The sequence below is a fragment of the Thamnophis elegans genome, chromosome 11 (assembly GCF_009769535.1).
Source record: "Thamnophis elegans isolate rThaEle1 chromosome 11, rThaEle1.pri, whole genome shotgun sequence".
NCBI classification, from domain to species: Eukaryota; Metazoa; Chordata; class Lepidosauria; order Squamata; family Colubridae; genus Thamnophis; species Thamnophis elegans.
Genome location: NC_045551.1, coordinates 26,088,737 through 26,106,824, shown reverse-complemented (window position 1 = coordinate 26,106,824; position 18,088 = coordinate 26,088,737). Strand labels below are relative to the sequence as shown.

At 38.8% G+C, this 18,088-nt stretch overlaps 1 protein-coding gene across 3 annotated transcripts in view; it reads left to right on the top strand.

Moving 5' to 3' along the window:
* Window positions 1-18,088, top strand: part of STS (steroid sulfatase) — a 145,405-nt gene that overhangs the window by 33,492 nt on the left and 93,825 nt on the right. For all 3 annotated transcript variants that reach the window (XM_032226902.1, XM_032226900.1, XM_032226901.1), the window contains exons 3-5: window positions 6,483-6,604; window positions 9,165-9,287; window positions 13,062-13,485. In XM_032226902.1, the coding sequence (XP_032082793.1) occupies window positions 6,483-6,604; window positions 9,165-9,287; window positions 13,062-13,485 (669 nt within the window). The remainder of the gene's footprint in view (window positions 1-6,482; window positions 6,605-9,164; window positions 9,288-13,061; window positions 13,486-18,088) is intronic.

Here is an 18,088-nt window from a genome sequence, read left to right as displayed (position 1 = left end):
GAACTCCGGCCGCTGCCCACCCGTGGGGAGAGAGGGAAGAGCCCCGAGCGAGCCGCCTCGGTTTGGCAACCAAACCCATCCAGCCTTTTACCTCCCGTCCCCCCGCCCGCCCGCTCGCAGCCCCCTCCCCGGGCTGGCGCCAACTCCTCCCCGTGCCCGGCCTCCAGCCGAGGCAAGTCGGTGTCTCTTTAAGCTAGAGAGAGGAGGGGAGGGAAGGCAGGGACCAGCCGGCTGACAATGGGCCGGAGCGGCTGAGTTGGAGCAAATTCCGCGGCGGAGGCGGCGTCCCAGCTCCAGCGGCTCCGAGGCGAGCGGCTTGGCCCTTCCGCTGGGCGCTCGGAGATGAAGGCGTGCTGGCGCTGAGTTGAGCGGCGAGCTTGCTGAGCGCGCGGCTCCGGGAAGCCCCCCTTCTCCTCCCTGCTGGAAGCCGAGCGAGCCCCGCCGCCCACGGACTCCCGCGGCCGCCCCAGGGCTCCGGGAGGCAGGACCCGGAGGCAGCCCAGCCCTGCCGCCGCCCCGCGCCCTCCACCCGCTGCGCGAGAGGGGACCCCGCTTTCCCCTTGCCGGATGCGTCCCTGGCGGAGCTGAGCCATGCGGCGGAGGCTCCCGCTCTGGTTCCGGAGCTTGCTGTGCCTCTGGCCGGTCCTGGTGGGACCCGCGGCAGGTAAGAGGCGCCGTCGAGCGCCTCGTACAATGATTTATGTATGAGGTTTAAGTGACTGAGACACACTCCTGGCTACGCAGCAATGTTATTTCTGACTTAGTATACTATGAAATCCCCCAAATCCTCCCCACTCCAGGGGAAGGATACTATGAAATCCCCCAAATCCTCCCCACTCCAGGGGTAGGATACTATGAAATCCCCCAAATCCTCCCCACTCCAGGGGTAGGATACTATGAAATCCCCCAAATCCTCCCCACTCCAGGGGTAGGATACTATGAAATCCCCCAAATCCTCCCCACTCCAGGGGAAGGATACTATGCAATCCCCCAAATCCTCCCCACTCCAGGGGAAGGATACTATGAAATCCCCCAAATCCTCCCCACTCCAGGGGTAGGATACTATGAAATCCCCCAAATCCTCCCCACTCCAGGGGTAGGATACTATGAAATCCCCCAAATCCTCCCCACTCCAGGGGAAGGATACTATGAAATCCACATTTCCTCCCCACTCCAGGGGAAGGATACTATGAAATCCCCCAAATCCTCCCCACTCCAGGGGTAGGATACTATGAAATCCCCCAAATCCTCCCCACTCCAGGGGAAGGATACTATGCAATCCCCCAAATCCTCCCCACTCCAGGGGAAGGATACTATGAAATCCCCCAAATCCTCCCCACTCCAGGGGTAGGATACTATGAAATCCCCCAAATCCTCCCCACTCCAGGGGTAGGATACTATGAAATCCCCCAAATCCTCCCCACTCCAGGGGAAGGATACTATGAAATCCACATTTCCTCCCCACTCCAGGGGAAGGATACTATGAAATCCCCCAAATCCTCCCCACTCCAGGGGTAGGATACTATGAAATCCCCCAAATCCTCCCCACTCCAGGGGAAGGATACTATGAAATCCCCCAAATCCTCCCCACTCCAGGGGAAGGATACTATGAAATCCCCCAAATCCTCCCCACTCCAGGGGTAGGATACTATGAAATCCCCCAAATCCTCCCCACTCCAGGGGTAGGATACTATGAAATCCCCCAAATCCTCCCCACTCCAGGGGTAGGATACTATGAAATCCCCCAAATCCTCCCCACTCCAGGGGTAGGATACTATGAAATCCCCCAAATCCTCCCCACTCCAGGGGAAGGATACTATGAAATCCCCCAAATCCTCCCCACTCCAGGGGAAGGATACTATGAAATCCACATTTCCTCCCCACTCCAGGGGAAGGATACTATGAAATCCCCCAAATCCTCCCCACTCCAGGGATAGGATACTATGAAAGCCACATTCCCTCCCCACTACAGGGGTAGGATACTGCAAAATCCCCAATTCCTCCCCACTCCAGGGGAAGGATACTATGAAAGCCACATTCCCTCCCCACTCCAGGGGAGGAAATAAATATTCAAAAACATTATTGGTATCTATTTTTATTTTTGAAATTTACCGGTAGCTGCTGCATTTCCCACCCTAGGCTTATACTCGAGTCAATAACTTTTCCAGCTTTTTGGGGTAAAATTGGGTGCCTCGGCTTATATTCGGGTCGGCTTATACTCGAGTATATACGGTAGTTCTATAAATCTGTTTCTTGTACTTCTTGTCTTTCTTCTTCATCTTCTTGCTGCCCTGGCTATCCACAGAGCTGTTGCTGTTGCTGTCTTGACTCTCTGAGGGACTGGCACTGGAGTTGCTAGGGCTCTGGCTCCAGCTGACTAGGGGACCAAGATGGTAACTGCAGTCTCTTTTGGCTTCTCCTTCCCATCTCTGGATTTTAATGCTACACAAGCAACATAGAAGAGATGTTTGGCTGGTATGCCTTTATTGCTTCTGGTAACTCTGATTGAATTCTGATTGAAACCTCTTGTGACCTGATTTGTTCTTTTACAGCATCTGGGTAGTTTGTTTTGATTTCTATTTCCATTTTATTTTGTTTCTTATCTTCATGTGACACTGATGCGGAATTTCCCTCTGTTTGCAGTGTTTGTGTTACTTCTTGAAATTTTGAACACACAGAAGTTTCATCAACAGTTTTACATTTCTACTGATGGTTACATTGTTTGTGTCTTGACTAGAATTCAGTATCCCTTTTGAGATTCACTGTATTCCACAACTACACCTTCCTTTGCTCAAGCATCCCATTTTCTACGCTTTTCTTTTGGAATGTGCAATAGACTTTGCTTCAAAAAAAATTATATGCCTTAAATTTGGGAGTTTTCCATTCCACAGTTCATATGGAGTTTTCTCAGTTGATTTTCCTGGTAGTCGATTTTGGAGATAGCATGCAGTCATAGTTGCATCCCCTCAGTATGTAGTTGGCATATCTCCCTAAAACAGCATGGTTCTTCCACTCTTACATAGAGTATTGTTCATTCTTTCTGTAACTCTATGTTGTTCTGGGTTGAATTATACAGTAGTTTGAAATATGCCATGCTTTCTGAGCTGTGTGTTTCACTTGTATATTCAGTTCAATTGTCTGTGCGGCACTCTGCATTTTGCCAAATTTGTTGTTTAGTATGTTTACTTAAGCTAAATAGTGTTCAAGTTTCTTTGGTAATTCACTTTTCTTGGATAACAGACATAGTGTAGTATACCAGGAAAAATCACCTATAAAAGTGAGAAAATACCTCTTCTGTTTTCATTGGACCTTAAAGATCTGGATGCATTAAGTCCAGAGGGATTTTTTTAGCTCTGCTTTTACTCTGCTTTGGAAAGGTTGTTTTTTTTTGTCATTTTTCATTTTATACAGCTGGGGCATTTCATTAATTTTTATTCCACTTGCATAGTCATTCTCAGTTAATTTATTATTATGTTAGGACTTCTATGTCAAAGTTGTCTGTGCCATGTGTGAATGCAGTTTGAATGTTTTTTCTCTTTGGCTGTATTAACTACCTGATCGCAGTTCAGCTGATAAAGTTCATTTTAGCCTTTGCAAGTAAGATAACACAACTGTTCCCTTTGAAGGTCACTACATTGCCTTGTTTTGCGAACTTCTTCACTGACAAAAAATTAGATTCAGGAGCAGGGACATACATGGCATTTTTCACAAGAGTCTTTCTGGTGACACTGTGAGAAATAGGGCAGTAAAGCAAACCATCTCCTATTTCTTCTGATTCTATTATTTATCCATTAGCTGTTTTATTATGGTCAAGGTGAATAAAGACATTTCTGTCATTTGTCATGTGACTCATAGCTTCCGAATTAACACACCAAGCTTGCAAAGATGAGATGCAACTTTTGTATTGAAAAACGTATCCATTATCTGAAACAAAATCAGTTTCTTCCTTCACATTTTTGGCATTTTGTAGTTGATGCATTCTACCTTTCCAGATTCTGCAATCTGTTTTTAAATGATGCTTTTCTTGCACACAAAGCATTCACATGTTTCTTGCTTTATGTAACTGTTTTTATTTCTATTTCTTGTCTTTAAAGCAGACTCTGTGACAGAAGCACCATAACTATTAATGCTTTCTGTTTTACACTTATTTTCATTTATAAGCTTGCCCAAAACGTATTCCAATGCATGTCCAGGTGACGAACTGACTGTACACTTTTTTCTATAGTGTTATATATGAACAGAATTTCTAAGAGACAGACATTTGGAAAGAAAGAAAGAAAGAAAGAAAGAAAGAAAGATAGATAGATAGATAGATAGATAGATAGATAGATAGATAGATAGATAGATAGATAGATGATGTTTTTAATGTGATTTATGGTGACATTTTCAAGCAACAGGATTATAATAAATCTCAAAAATCAGTTCCTCATCCACAAGTAAGCGAGCTTCATATAGCTAAAATAAATTAAAAAATAAAAGCAAATACCTAGTATACAGTACAGTTGAAAAATAGATAACCTCACAATTGCTTGAAGGAAACTGTTAAATAATATTATGATGAATCTGACTAACTATTTATAAGGACTGATTCTCCAGAAATGGAAGCAAGAGTTTAAATTTTTTAAAAACATGTGACATATTTTACATTCTAGGGGGATTTATGTACTTTAAGATATCTTCAATGTCTATAGAAATTCTCAGTCACCTAGATAATGGTTGTCCCAAAGGTGCTTTTTCCTGAGGTAACTGGACTTTCTGGTTTTTCTTTAAATTCAGAAAGTCCAGTTGCCTCTTGAAAAAGCACATTTGAGACTTAAGACAACTTCTATATGTATTAGAAGGCAAGGGAGGGTGGAGCTGTCCCACACACCCCACACCAGCTTACCTCAGGGCCCCACAGCCAGGCCATCCATACACTGATGCCTGCTTTAGCTCATGGCAGCAGCTCTAGCATCCCCATCCAGCAAGACCCCATGTGGCTGCCAGCCAACTTCTTCTGTTTGTTTGTGGCCACAATGGAGCAGGCAAGCCGAAACACGGTGGCATGGAGTGGGCAGGAGGTGAATGAGGGAGGCTTGTCTTCATGTCTTCCAGCTTCCCAGTAGGTCACGCAGTGCATTGGGATCATCTGTCATCGCCCCCGTTCCTTTGCCTCCATCTGCTGCTGAGACCGCTGCACAAAGGCGAACCTTCCAAAGTTGCCTGCCTGCTCTGGCCCATTGACTCTCAGTTTTCTGTGTTCTATGCAATGCATCCAGATCAGGTGCCTCCCCCCCACCTCTGCCTCCACCTGGTGCTTGGATAGGTAATAACTCACCTGCGCACACAGGCTGCAGTTGCTGTCAGACATTGTTCCTTGCTTCCTCCAGTGCTGGCCATGCCCCCACCATTGATGATGACCCTAACTAGGGCTTATTTTTGAGTAAGGCTTATACTAGGATCATGCTAAAAATCAGGCTAGGGCTTATTTTCAGAATAGGTCTTATTTTTGGTAAAACAGTGTGTGCATATTTAATATAACTTCCCATCTCTCCAGAATTTAATCACAGATGAAAATAGTGATGGGAAATTTGTTGTATGAGTATATGATCGACAGATGTTTAAAAAACATAGGTATTACTTCAGTAGTTTCTGCTTCTAATGCAGACACACATCTACCAGCATCTATATTAACCCAATGAGCTTTAATATAAATCCACAGGGTTTTCAAACCTCATAGGTAACCTTTGTTAGCCTGGGCTTAGGCTATGCATCCAGGTCATACTTAATTCTAATGCAGCCTATTCAGTCTACATATGGTTGATCTTGAATAATTTGTTTAAACATTAATTTATTTAAAAATTAATGCTATAATATAATATAGTTACCTTGACCATGACCAGTTTGAACTAATTTATTCCTAACATATATTATATTGTCATTTTTTGATTTGCAATATTTATTTAGCATTTGGTTCAGTTGAGAATTTTTTTCTTGTTGCATCAAGTTTTACTTATAAAGGAACTAAACTTTTTAAAGGCTGTAAGATCAGAAAAGATAAGATCACATAATTCTGTTCCAGAAGGGAACTATTTTTAAAAAAATTAGGCAGCGACATGCAAGTTGTAATAACTAGGCTGTTATTATTTTTTTTTTTAAAAAAACTATTTTATTCATTTGTTATACATTGTTGTTGCATTTTCATGCTTTTTCATCCATGGTTTATTTTGCTTACTTATTAAAAGTTAATGTTTTCATAAATAAGGCTGAAAAGAGGATCCATTTATCAATGTGCTAGACCATTTTCAAATAAATAAACTGCTTTGATGTTTAAAGTTATTCACATAAATAAGATAAGAGAAAATACTCTATTAAGCTCTCTGTATATACGTTTTTTTCTTCTGTTTGTATTTGATAGGGTAGTAGCAGAGATGGAAGAATGTTTTTTAAGTAGCCTGAATTTAAACTTTATGTACTGTTCAATGCACATGTTTTTCTTCCAGAACTCCCAATATTGATAATTTAGCTAAAGGAGGCATAAAACTAACTCATCATGTAGCAGCTTCCCCTTTATGTACTCCAAGTAGAGCAGCTTTCTTGACAGGACGATATCCTATCAGATCAGGTAACTAAAGTGTTTAGATGTTTACTTTTAAATATGAAAAAATATTGTATTTTTTAATTTACAATTACTATGTGAGTGTGGACTTTTCAAAGAAAACACACTGTATGTTATATTTATCACTTATTTAGTGAGATTGCTGACTCTAGTAATTATTACATGAGACAGGTGTTCTATTCTGTGTCTGAAAGTTTTGGAGCCAAAGGAGTGTTAAGGTGAAGCAAACACTTCCTTTAATGTGTTGATATTATAAGACTGAATATTTCTCTTTGTGGGAATATACATATACAGTACATGCACCTCTTCCACTAGAAAGTACAACACTTTTGTAGCATTTCATTCAGAAAAATCTGGGCAACAGAGTTGGAAGGGACCTTGGAGGTCTTCTAGTTCAACCCTCTGTTCAAGCAGGAGACCCTATACCATTTCAGACACATGGCTCTCCAATAGAGCTCCCCCAAGACATTCCACTTAATTGTTCTTTCAGAAAATGTAGTTCTATTGAGGACTAAATGTTGAGTACAGGCACTTACGAACCCATCTGCTGGTGATGCAGTATATCCCATATCTTACCAAGGAATAGTTTTTAGGCCTGCAAACTGACAAAGAGAAAGCCTACATTAATGCAACAGGGATTGGTTGATTATGTGCCATCAGGTTATTTTTTATTCCTAACAACCACATAGATAGAATTTTCTCCAAGATAATCTATTCCTAATCTGTTATTTCAGTTTTTCCAACAGTGCACTTGTTGTCACTTTCACTGAGTTCATCCACCTTGCTGTTGGTTGTCCTCTTTTTCTCTTTCCTTACAAACTATTTGGAGAGGGGTACCTTATTTTCACTAATGCTCTTTACACCTCTTTTCACCTCTTTTGAATGTTTTGCTGTTTTCTATGTGGTAGATGGGAAAAGAGAAATATGTGTTTAGGTAAAATCACATTTTTTTCACAGATAATGGTGATTTCATTTCAATTGCATGAAAAAGCTAACCCTACTCCCAAATAAATAGTATTTAGTGAATCCCTAGATGAACAAATTCACTACATGTAAAGCTTTAATTTAAATTAATCAGAAACAATTAATCAGAAAAAAATGATTTAATGCCAATAATAAAACAACAGATTTACAGATTTAGCAATCTTGACTAGTCACTTTGAGTAGGAAGGTAATGTATACATTGCATAACACAAGCAACCCACTTGCACAAAACAATTTTCACCAGAGTAGAAAGAACCTTAACAGAAAGATAATGGGAATAAATGCATTTGTAGGGCTTTTTTGAATGGATGGCATGACCAGCCTGTCATATCTCAGTGACAAAGAGTTCCCCAAATATGTTGCCACTGCTTATTGTCTTGGTCCACTAATCTGATGGATTTCGGAGACAGATCAGCAGGGCCAAGACTTAAAACTGATTCGTAACACAGCTGCTTCCATACAACATTCTCATTCATACAAGAGAAGGCAACTTTTCCTGTATGCTTTAATATAATGAGAAAAGTTGAGAAGTAGAATAAAAATTAAGTAGTTAAGGCATTCAGAATAGAATATTTTCAGGCTATACCAAGCATCAGGCCCCAAAAGCCAATCATAACTTTTTTCCCTCCAATGAAAATTTTACTGTTCTTGGGAATGTTCAGGATTGAAAATATTCTAAAATCCATCCTTTGCAGATTTTGCCATCTTGCTGAATATTTTTTTTCTTTTTAGATGTCCCTCTGATTAGAAAATAAGAGCTACATTATTGCTTTTTTCAAAAGATTAACAACAATAGTAAACAACTGGAGCAACACTTGAATATCATTGGCATTGCCATAATCATGGTCAATTGCAAAAAGCAGCTTTATTTGGAACAGCTTAAATACTTTGACAATGCCTTTAATGAACATAATAGAATATTCTTTATTGTCAAGTGTGATTGAACGCACAAGGAATTTATGAATAAACTCTCAGTGTACATAAAAACAACAAAGTAATATAATCATAAGATATTAATATTCTATTCTATTCTATTTAATAGATTTATAGGCCGCCCAATCCTGAAGGACTCCTAATAATAGAAGGTAATAGAAAAGATGAGAAGGACGTTATTAAATAATAACGTCCTTCTCATCTTTTCTATTACCTTCATTATTAAATAATAACATCTGCCTATCCCAGGTCTTTGGCAAGGACTCACTAAGTGGATGACAATGCCACCTACAGTTTAAACATCTGTCTGGCTTTGTGGCTAATAATAATAATAATGGAATGGTGGTAAAAGTATACATATTGCCAACTCCTATCAGGCTTTAATAGAACTCATAATGCTATGGGTCACAAAATCTGCTTCTCAATCATAAAAAAGATGCTTAATCATTCTTTACAACAATACCTGGATAAGGGTGAACTTTTTTTTTGTTCTGATCCTAATAAAAACAACCAAGCTCTAGTATTATATCAATATGCCATCTATTTTTCATAGATAATCTATAACATGTTGTTCTACTGTTGCTTTATTTACATATATATAATTTAATAAACATGACTTATTTTATGTTCAAATGTTTAATTATGTTAGGAATGGCTAGTCTGAATCGGCTTGGAGTCTTCTTATTTTCAGCCTCTTCAGGGGGTCTGCCTACTGAGGAAATAACATTTGCAAAGCTTCTACAACAGGAAGGCTATTCTACAGGTCTTATAGGTAAGAGTGATTGATATAGATGCATATTTTTCATTGTGTTTCACTTTAAATATGTGTGCTTATCTTTAAATTGGTTTCAAATAGATTTACAAGTTAACATTAGAATATTGGCAACATTCATACACACACATATAACAAAAAACCTCCAAATATAATATGTTCATGAAAACATAGATTCATGAAATAATGCAATGGTTTGATCTATTTTTTTTAATTCTTCACCTAATTTATAGATCACGATTTAAGTGACTATATGGTCCAATATCATATGAAAAAGGCAATCTGTTAAGTGTGTATAGGTGTATATAACCCAGTGACGTGCAGTCAGGGGAGGCAGGGGAGGCAGGGCCTCACCACTGTCATCATGAAAAGAAAAAAAAATTAAAAGGAAAAAGGCTGAGGTAGTTGCTGCCAGAGTCACAGTGGATGACTCTGCTTAGTGCTTAACTGTTTAAAAAAGCCTCTAAAAAAGTGCCCTCTGCAGGAGAAGGCGAGAGCACCACGTGCCTCATTTAGTCTATCTTTATGATCACTTGGAACGATCTACCCCCTGAGATCCGGACCCTCCCCACTCTCTCAGCCTTCCGTAAGTCTGTTAAGACCTGGCTGTTCCAGCAGGCCTGGGGCTGTTGATCTTGATTGACCTTCAGCCCCATTAAGCAATAGCGATAGCAGTTAGACTTATATACCGCTTCATAGGGCTCTCAGCCCTCTCTAAGCGGTTTACAGAGTCAGCATATCGTCCCCACAGTCTGGGTCCTCATTTCACCCACCTCGGAAGGATGGAAGGCTGAATCAACCTTGAGCCGGTGAGATTTGAACCGCTGAACTGCAGATAACATTCAGCTGAAGTGGCCTGCAGTACTGCACCCTAACCACTGCACCACCTCGGCTCTTAAGATCGAGTGCATGTTGTGTCCTCCTTTTAACCCATTTCTGTCATGTATTTTAAACTTTTTAAAATGTTTTTAAACTGTTTTTATGTAAGCCGCCCGGAGTCCTTCGGGATTGGGCGGCATACAAATCTATTAAAAATTGGAAATTGGAATTGAGCAGAGTTAAGCAAGGGTTAAAAGCCAAAAAGTTCCTTATTTAGATGAGGCACGTGGTTCTCTTGCCTCCTCCTGTAGAGGGCACTTTTTAAGAGGCTTTTTTTAAACAGTTAAGCAGAGTCATCCATTGGAGGCTCTGGCAGCAGCTAACCCAGCCTGACTTCAGCAGCTCTTGCCTTTTTCTTTTTGCATTTTTTACATTTTCATCATGGCAGACAAGAGCAGAGTTGAAATCCTCTGTGACACAGCTGGAAAAGGTATGTGGGTCGGAGGGAGGGGGGAGGAATTCAAAATTATTGTAATTTGTAAGTAATTTTTTAATGTAAGTAATTTCTCTGTGTGTGTGCGTGTGTGTATGCATGTGTTTGTTTCTTCACTTCACTCAAACAAACTCTCTCAATTTGAGAGAGAGTTTGTTGGAGAAGAGAGGGGCAGCCTTGTTAGAGAAGAGAGAGGCAGCCTTGTTTGAGAAGAGAGGGGCAGCCCGCCAGCAGAGGCGGGTCTTTTACCTGCCTCTGCTGGCGGGCTGGGGCTTTCTTTCTTTTGCCTGCTGTGCCCCCCTTCCCTTTCTCCTCTCCCCCACCGGCCAAGTCAAGAAAGAGACACCACTGTGATTTTAGAAAGGCTCCTTTATTTGTAGGATGTATTGAAAGTCTCTTCATCTCTTCCAAGTCTCTTCATCTTCCTTCATGGCCTCTTTAGAGGGACAACTTTATTTGGAGAATGTATTTGTTGTTGTTGTTAGTTGTGAAGTCGTGTCCGACCCACCACAACCCCATAGACAGCGTTCCTTCGGGCCTTCCTGTCCCCTACTGGTGGTCCATGAGAAAATTTTGGTGGTTCACTGAAAAATTATTTGCATTTTTTATATTGTACTGAATACTATTTGTCTTTTTTCTAAAAAAATCATATAAGTGGTCCACGGGATTCAAAATTATGAATTTAGTGTCCCTGAGGTCCGAAATGTTACAAACACCTTTTGTGATGTTTTGACAAGCCAAGTCAACAGGGAAACCACATTCATTTAACAATTGTGCTAATTTAACAACTTCAATGATTCACTTTACAAACGTGGTAAGAAAAATGGGGCAAAACTCACTTAACAAATTTCACACTTAGCAACATACATTTTGATCTCAGATGTGGTCGTACATTGAGGGCTACCTGTATAATATGCATAAAAAGAAATAAAAATGAAAGGTAGAATATGAATATGTAAGCGCAGGGACCGCAACACAATAATGATAGAATAATTGAGAATTCTGCTTTTCAATCTCAAAGTAGTAGGAAAAATTTGAAATGGGGCTAAATTTGATATCATCTTTGGTAACACGAGTAGCAGAGAAGAGCAACAAAGTTGATTGCGGGGGGGGGGGGCTGGCGGCTAAAACAAATGAAGAACGGTTGCAGGAATTGGGAATGGCTAGTCTGGTAAAAAGAAGGACTAGGGATGATATGCTAGCAATGTTCCAAAAAACTTTTATATAAAGTTTTTCATATTTTCATAACATATAATCACATGTATACTATTGCATAGCCAGCATCGTATTGTATTATTAAATGTTTACATCAGTTCATCTTACCATCAACTCCCAAAAACAATTATTGGCTCTTCTGCTCTCCATACACCATATCTGTCACTTTAAAATCCCGTCGCCGTGTCCGCCATAGAGTGGGACGCATCCCGCTGTATGGTGGACATGGCGGCAGGGCTTTAAAGTCCCGGCGCCGTGTCCGCCATAGAGCAGGACGCCTCGGGGCTTTGGGGGCGGCTTTTGGAAAGCCGCACCGGAGCTTTGGTGCGGCTTTCCGAAAGCCCCGGCGAAGCCCCGGCGCTGGTAGACATAGGGCAGCAGACATAGAGCAGCTTTTGCCCGCTTGCCTCACCGGCCATAAACCTCACCGCACGTCACTGATATAACCATTAGTTAGTTAATGGTTTTCTGAGGACTGTGGTGAACATAAATACAGTATAAATATGCCACATTAATAGTAAAAATTTCTGAAAGCTCATTTTAGTTCCCATTAGTCCACACCATTAAGTAAGATTTGCTTATCATCAGAAAAGTTGAGAAAAAAGTAACTCCAGATTCATAATAAAGACTAGACCGATCTTTCTACTTTTACAATAAGAATGTTTATTCACACATGCCCAAAATGTGCATTCAAACAGAAATATATAGTGGCATATTTTTCAGAGAAAGTTAAAAAAAACATAATAATTTGTGAAATCAAGTGAAAAGGATTGTGGCTTTCTTAGATAAGTGTCTTTAGTTGAAGACTATTTCAAAATTATTCATATAATCTACCTAACAAGGGGTGTTAGGGATGAATATTCCCTATTTTATTTATTTGTTTGTTTAAGTAATGTATTAGAAACAGATATATATTTGCTCAGTTTTTACTTTTTCTAGACTTCAAAACTCCTTTTTCTTTTATCACTTCTGTTGAAATACTTCTGTTTATAAATTATTCAAAATAATTTATTTACATATAGTTTATTATATGGAAACACAATAATGGGTTTTGTATATATTTTTGCATTCAAAAATGTATTAAATTGCTTTTTTCACATTGCATTATTTTATTCATTATTTTATTCAATTGTATTTTTGAAAATACAATTTTGGTACCTTCATATTAAAATGTAAATATGAATTTCTACAATATTTATTGAGGGCTAACATATGATCTGAAATCTATATACTTTTTTTTCATCTAGGCAAATGGCATCTTGGTTTAAATTGTAACAGCAGTCATGATTTCTGCCACCATCCCTTAAATCATGGATTTGATCATTTCTATGGAATTCCTGTGAATAATATTAGAGACTGCAGACCTGGGGATGGAAGTGTTTTCATCAAAGGAATTAAAATGTATATTCCCTCAACCCTTCAAATCACTGGAATTGCTCTAATAACTTTGGAAGTTATGCATTATATTGGCTTTTTCAGAATTCCACATAGAATGGTAGGCTACTTCTTTGTGTTGGTTGTTACATTGGTGGCAATCATATTCCTCTTCTTTAACAACTTTCGGCATCTAAATTGCTTCCTGATGAGAAATTACAGTATTACCCAGCAACCATGGATTTATGAAAACCTAACCCAGAGATTTACAGAAGATGCCAAGCATTTTATAAGAAGGTAGGTATAGTTTAAGGTATTGGAACATTACTCTGGGATATTAGTGACATAGAGAATGAACTTGGCATTTGTGTGTGAAAAAAAAATGAAAATACACACATTTATAGAACTGGGGATTTATAAGTTTCACTCATTTTTGGTGAATGATGCTGGTGCTTTGGAGCTAGCACTATCTACATCATCTAAGGCCCTGTTCAATATAGCTTCAATTGTTGAATTGAGCATTTTGTTTGCACTTCAGCTGATGTTGAGTTTTTGTAGTACAGAACCTTCAGGCTGGTGAAGAGCAATCACACTACTTTCCAGAATTCTGCAAACTACTTTGCCCAAGGCCTGTTCCAGCCTTGCTGTGTATTCTCACTTGAAATGATATTTAAAATATAATCCTTGATGGGTACCTGCAGCATATCAAGTACCATCCATGCATTGGGGAAGGGAAGGAAATCTGTAATAATCAACCAGTTACATGAATAATGAAAATTCAGTTTTATATCTTTCCTTTTTACATCTGGAGAAAGAACATAGCAAACTGGACATGAGTAGAACAGTGTTCAGTATCTATATTGCATCCTATATTTATCCATGGTTAAATTAGTAAGTTTAATCAATTAACCCAGCTATATTAATGTGCATAAAAGAACCACAATCTAAATATGTGACTCAGATCTCTACTACATATTTTATTACAAACTAGCCAACCAAATTTTAGTTTATTCTGTTATGCAAACACAGACTTTTTCTTCTTAGTGAGGAAAATTTGATTATTCCTGAAAATAAGTTTTTGTTTTCTATTATCAATCCCAATTGTTAGATATTTGTGTCTGGAAAACTAGTTATATTCTTTTATTCTCATGGAAAGTAAAATACCTAACATTTTCTATTGCTGTTTACCAATTTTAAAATTCTGGAAAAGGAAATGTTTGAAGGTGCTTAGCAATGTTTCTGTACAAGAAGCTAACCTTTACAATGATGATTATATGCAGTTTTAAAAGACAACCAAATTCTTTTTTTAAATGAGGAAAAAACATTACTTTGTTCTTTTTCTTGCTACTTTAGGTATTTACATTTCAAGTCATTTTAAAATTTGTCCAGAGCACTTTAACATTAAAACCTAATTATAAAGGGTCAATTGTACCTACTCTTTATTCTGTAACAACAAAAACTCCTTTCAGGTTTACATAATATTATACAATTCCCATCACTGCCAATCCCATGAGCAACTTTCTCACAAGCCACTTGTCAGGGTTGTGATTGCTATAATCAGAATGAGTGATCGAGCTATTTTTCCTCTTCCTTGCACTCTTATTAATGTTCCATCCATGTGTTTACGATTTCATGTGCAGCTTGCTTCTTGCATTGGCACATTGACTCCATAGATTGTCTTGGGAATAAGTCTGTTGGCACTTATTCTGAAGCAGAGCTTTGTCTGAGGGATGCAATTTCTGTTCCAGGCATAGGGCTGTCTAGTTCAAAGCTTTCTTTATCTGAAATTCAGAGCCCTCAACCATCTTTGCTCTGGGGACTTCAATTTTAGTTTAGGACACACTCCTGAAGCTTTCTGCTATAGATGAAGGATTCTGGGAACATGACATGAATGGCTGCTTATTCATAGTCTCTCTCTTTTTTAAAATATCAGCAAACATTAAGGAATAGCAAGTAGCAGCAGCAGCATCTTCACACCTTTCCTTCTTTTAAAGGAAGTTGTTAATGCAGTTCAGAGGAAAAAGAAAAGACCACAGCACAGGAAATGATCTTAAAGGGAGACAGTCAGTGACTAAAATCCTTCCCAAGGGGGGGGGGGGGGAAGCAATTGGCATAGTATTATACATGTTTCATACATCAGAAATGCACAGGCAATTTTTACATTTGTGAAGTTTCCCAGGCACTTCCATATATTGCTACCAATTTATAATTTTAAGAGGACAGAAGGGGAATAAGAATTATTAATGTAATGTATTGCCTTGCAATATTGCATATTTGGCTGTCTTATGTATTGTAAACTTAATTTTAATTAAATGATACTTTCAGAATATTAGAATTGATTGACTGTACCTTTAAACATACATTTATTTTAAATGATGAAGGCTTAAAGCAACTTATGTTAAAGGACTTTGCTTTTGGGCCCCAAGCATTACAAGAAAGAACATTCCTTACTTTCAATTATGATCTATTAGGGTTGTTAAAGAGTTTTCATTCCTCTTAAGTAAGATACTCATGAAATAGCTTAAAATGAGTTATATCCTTTGTATTTAAATACAAAGGAATGTTTTAGTGGGATAAAGTAATTGACCATCATCAAAGAGAAGGATGTGCATGTTTCATTGCCATGTAAATGAATATGAATATATATGCAAGCACAGAGTTTGCTTTATTGCTCTTTCAGTGAATAACACTGAATTGTTAAGAAAGCAAGACCTCCTTGGATAAATTGTGTAGAATGGAATGATAGTAAATTTTCAGAGGAAATGGACTGCTTCAGTTAATAAAACAGGATCTTAACTGTTATTGTCAACTCTCCCTCCCTTTTAGAAGCTGATCTGCCATTCCATTTTCAAGGTCACAGGAGTCATTCACTTTCCAACCCTCATCCAAATCTACAAAAAAATTTGATGGGAGAAAAATAATTATTTGTGATTTTATACTCTTAAGGATATTAATTGCTAGGATTCTTTATCTAAGCTTGCTGTCTATCAGGTGGACTTAAAAAGAAAATCCTCAAATAACATTATGCCCATGTGTATGAACTATTTATTAGATATGTTCTGGGACCAAGAAATCTTGTGTTGCAGTGCATCCCTGATATTGCCCCAGGGATTGTCATCTCCTAAAAATAGACATTTGTAAGTGATGACTTCTTTCTTCCTGTATTTATCATTGTAGCCCTATGATCCCAGAGATAGATAGATAGATAGATAGATAGATGGATGGATGGATGGATGGATGGATGGATGGATGGATGGATAGATAGATAGATAGATAAAACTGAGATAGAGATCTCACTCTTTTTAATCAACCTGCCTTAGTAATTTTGTTCAGCTTCTACTTATGCTCAGTTTTAGAGAGATCTATCTTTGATTCATTATTATCTGTACTTGAGTGAAGTAAATGTTTCCACTGCCAAACACAGCTTCCAGGAGAACTAAAAGGAGAGAAACTTTCCTAAAGAATGTGCAGGAAGCATAAATATACTTGTGAATACTATTTTAAAACACACAGAATTAACATAATAACAGAATTAGAAAAGACCTTGGAGGTCTTCTAGTCCAATCTCCTGCTCAAGCAGGAAACACAATGCCATTTCAGACAAATGGTTGCCCAATCTATTCTTTAAAAATTTCCAGTGTTTGGGCATTCACAATTTGTGAATGAGGCAAGTTGTTCTGCTGATTAATCAGTGGTACAACTTGCCTCATTTCTCCTTAGTTCTAGTTTGCTTCTCTCATTCATTAGTTTACACCCATTGCTTCTTGTCCAGGTGCTTTGGAGAATAGCTTGACTCCCTCCTCCTACCCCTGAGATATTGGAACACTGCTGTGATGTCACTCCTAGTTCTTCTTTTCCCTAGACTAGCCATATTCCATACCCAGAACTGTTCCTTCCAGTATATGTTTAGCCTCCAGTCCCCTAATCGTCTTTGTTGCTTTCTCTTCTCTTTTCTAGAGTCTCAACATCTTTTTTACATTGTGGCGACCAAAGCTGAATGTAGTATTCCAAGTGTGCTCTTACCAAGGTATTATAAAGTGGTATTAACACTTCATGTGATTTTGATTCTATCCCTCTATTAATGCAGCCTAGGACTCGTTTTTTTTTTGCAGTTGTAGCACACTCCTGGCTCATATTTAAGTGATTGTCCACTGGGATTCCAAGATCTCTCTCATAGTTACTACTATTGATCCAGGCACCACCTATACTATACCTGTGCATTTCTTGCCTAAATGTAGAACCTTACTTTTTTCACTATTGAATTTTATTTTGTTAGATAGTGCTGGATGTTCAAGTCTCTCAAGATCCTTCTGTATCTTAAGTCTATGTTCTGGAGTGTTGGCTATTATTGCCACCTTGGTGTCCTCTGCAAATTTGATGAGTTTCCCATCTCTCCTCTCATCCAAATCATTGGATAAAGATGTTGAAGAGTACTGGGCCTAAGACAGAGTCTTAGGGTACCCCACTGATCTGTAGTTTCCTGGTTCCATTTTTCCCCTTTTTCAGTCCTCTGGTAATTCCCCACTGCTTCAGGATCTTTGAAAGATATAGTTCAGTGGATAGTTCCTTCAGAACCTTGGAGTGTAATCCATCTAGTCCGGGTGATTTGAACTCATCTAGGGTGGACAGGTGCACTCTTACCATTTTCTTGCCTATTTTAACTGGTATATCTAGTCTTTTTTTTTTACAGAGTACTTTTTGAAGGTTGGACTGTTTTTATCCTTTTGTGTAAAGACAGATGCAAGAAATGAATTAAGCAGTTCTGCTTTCTCTCTGATGTTCATCACCTTCTTGCTATTTTCTTCCATTAATGGACCAATATTTTCCTTGACTTTTTTCTTGTTTTTTAGATGTTGAAAGAAGCTTTTTTTATTTTTGTCACAAATCTTAGTTCATTTTG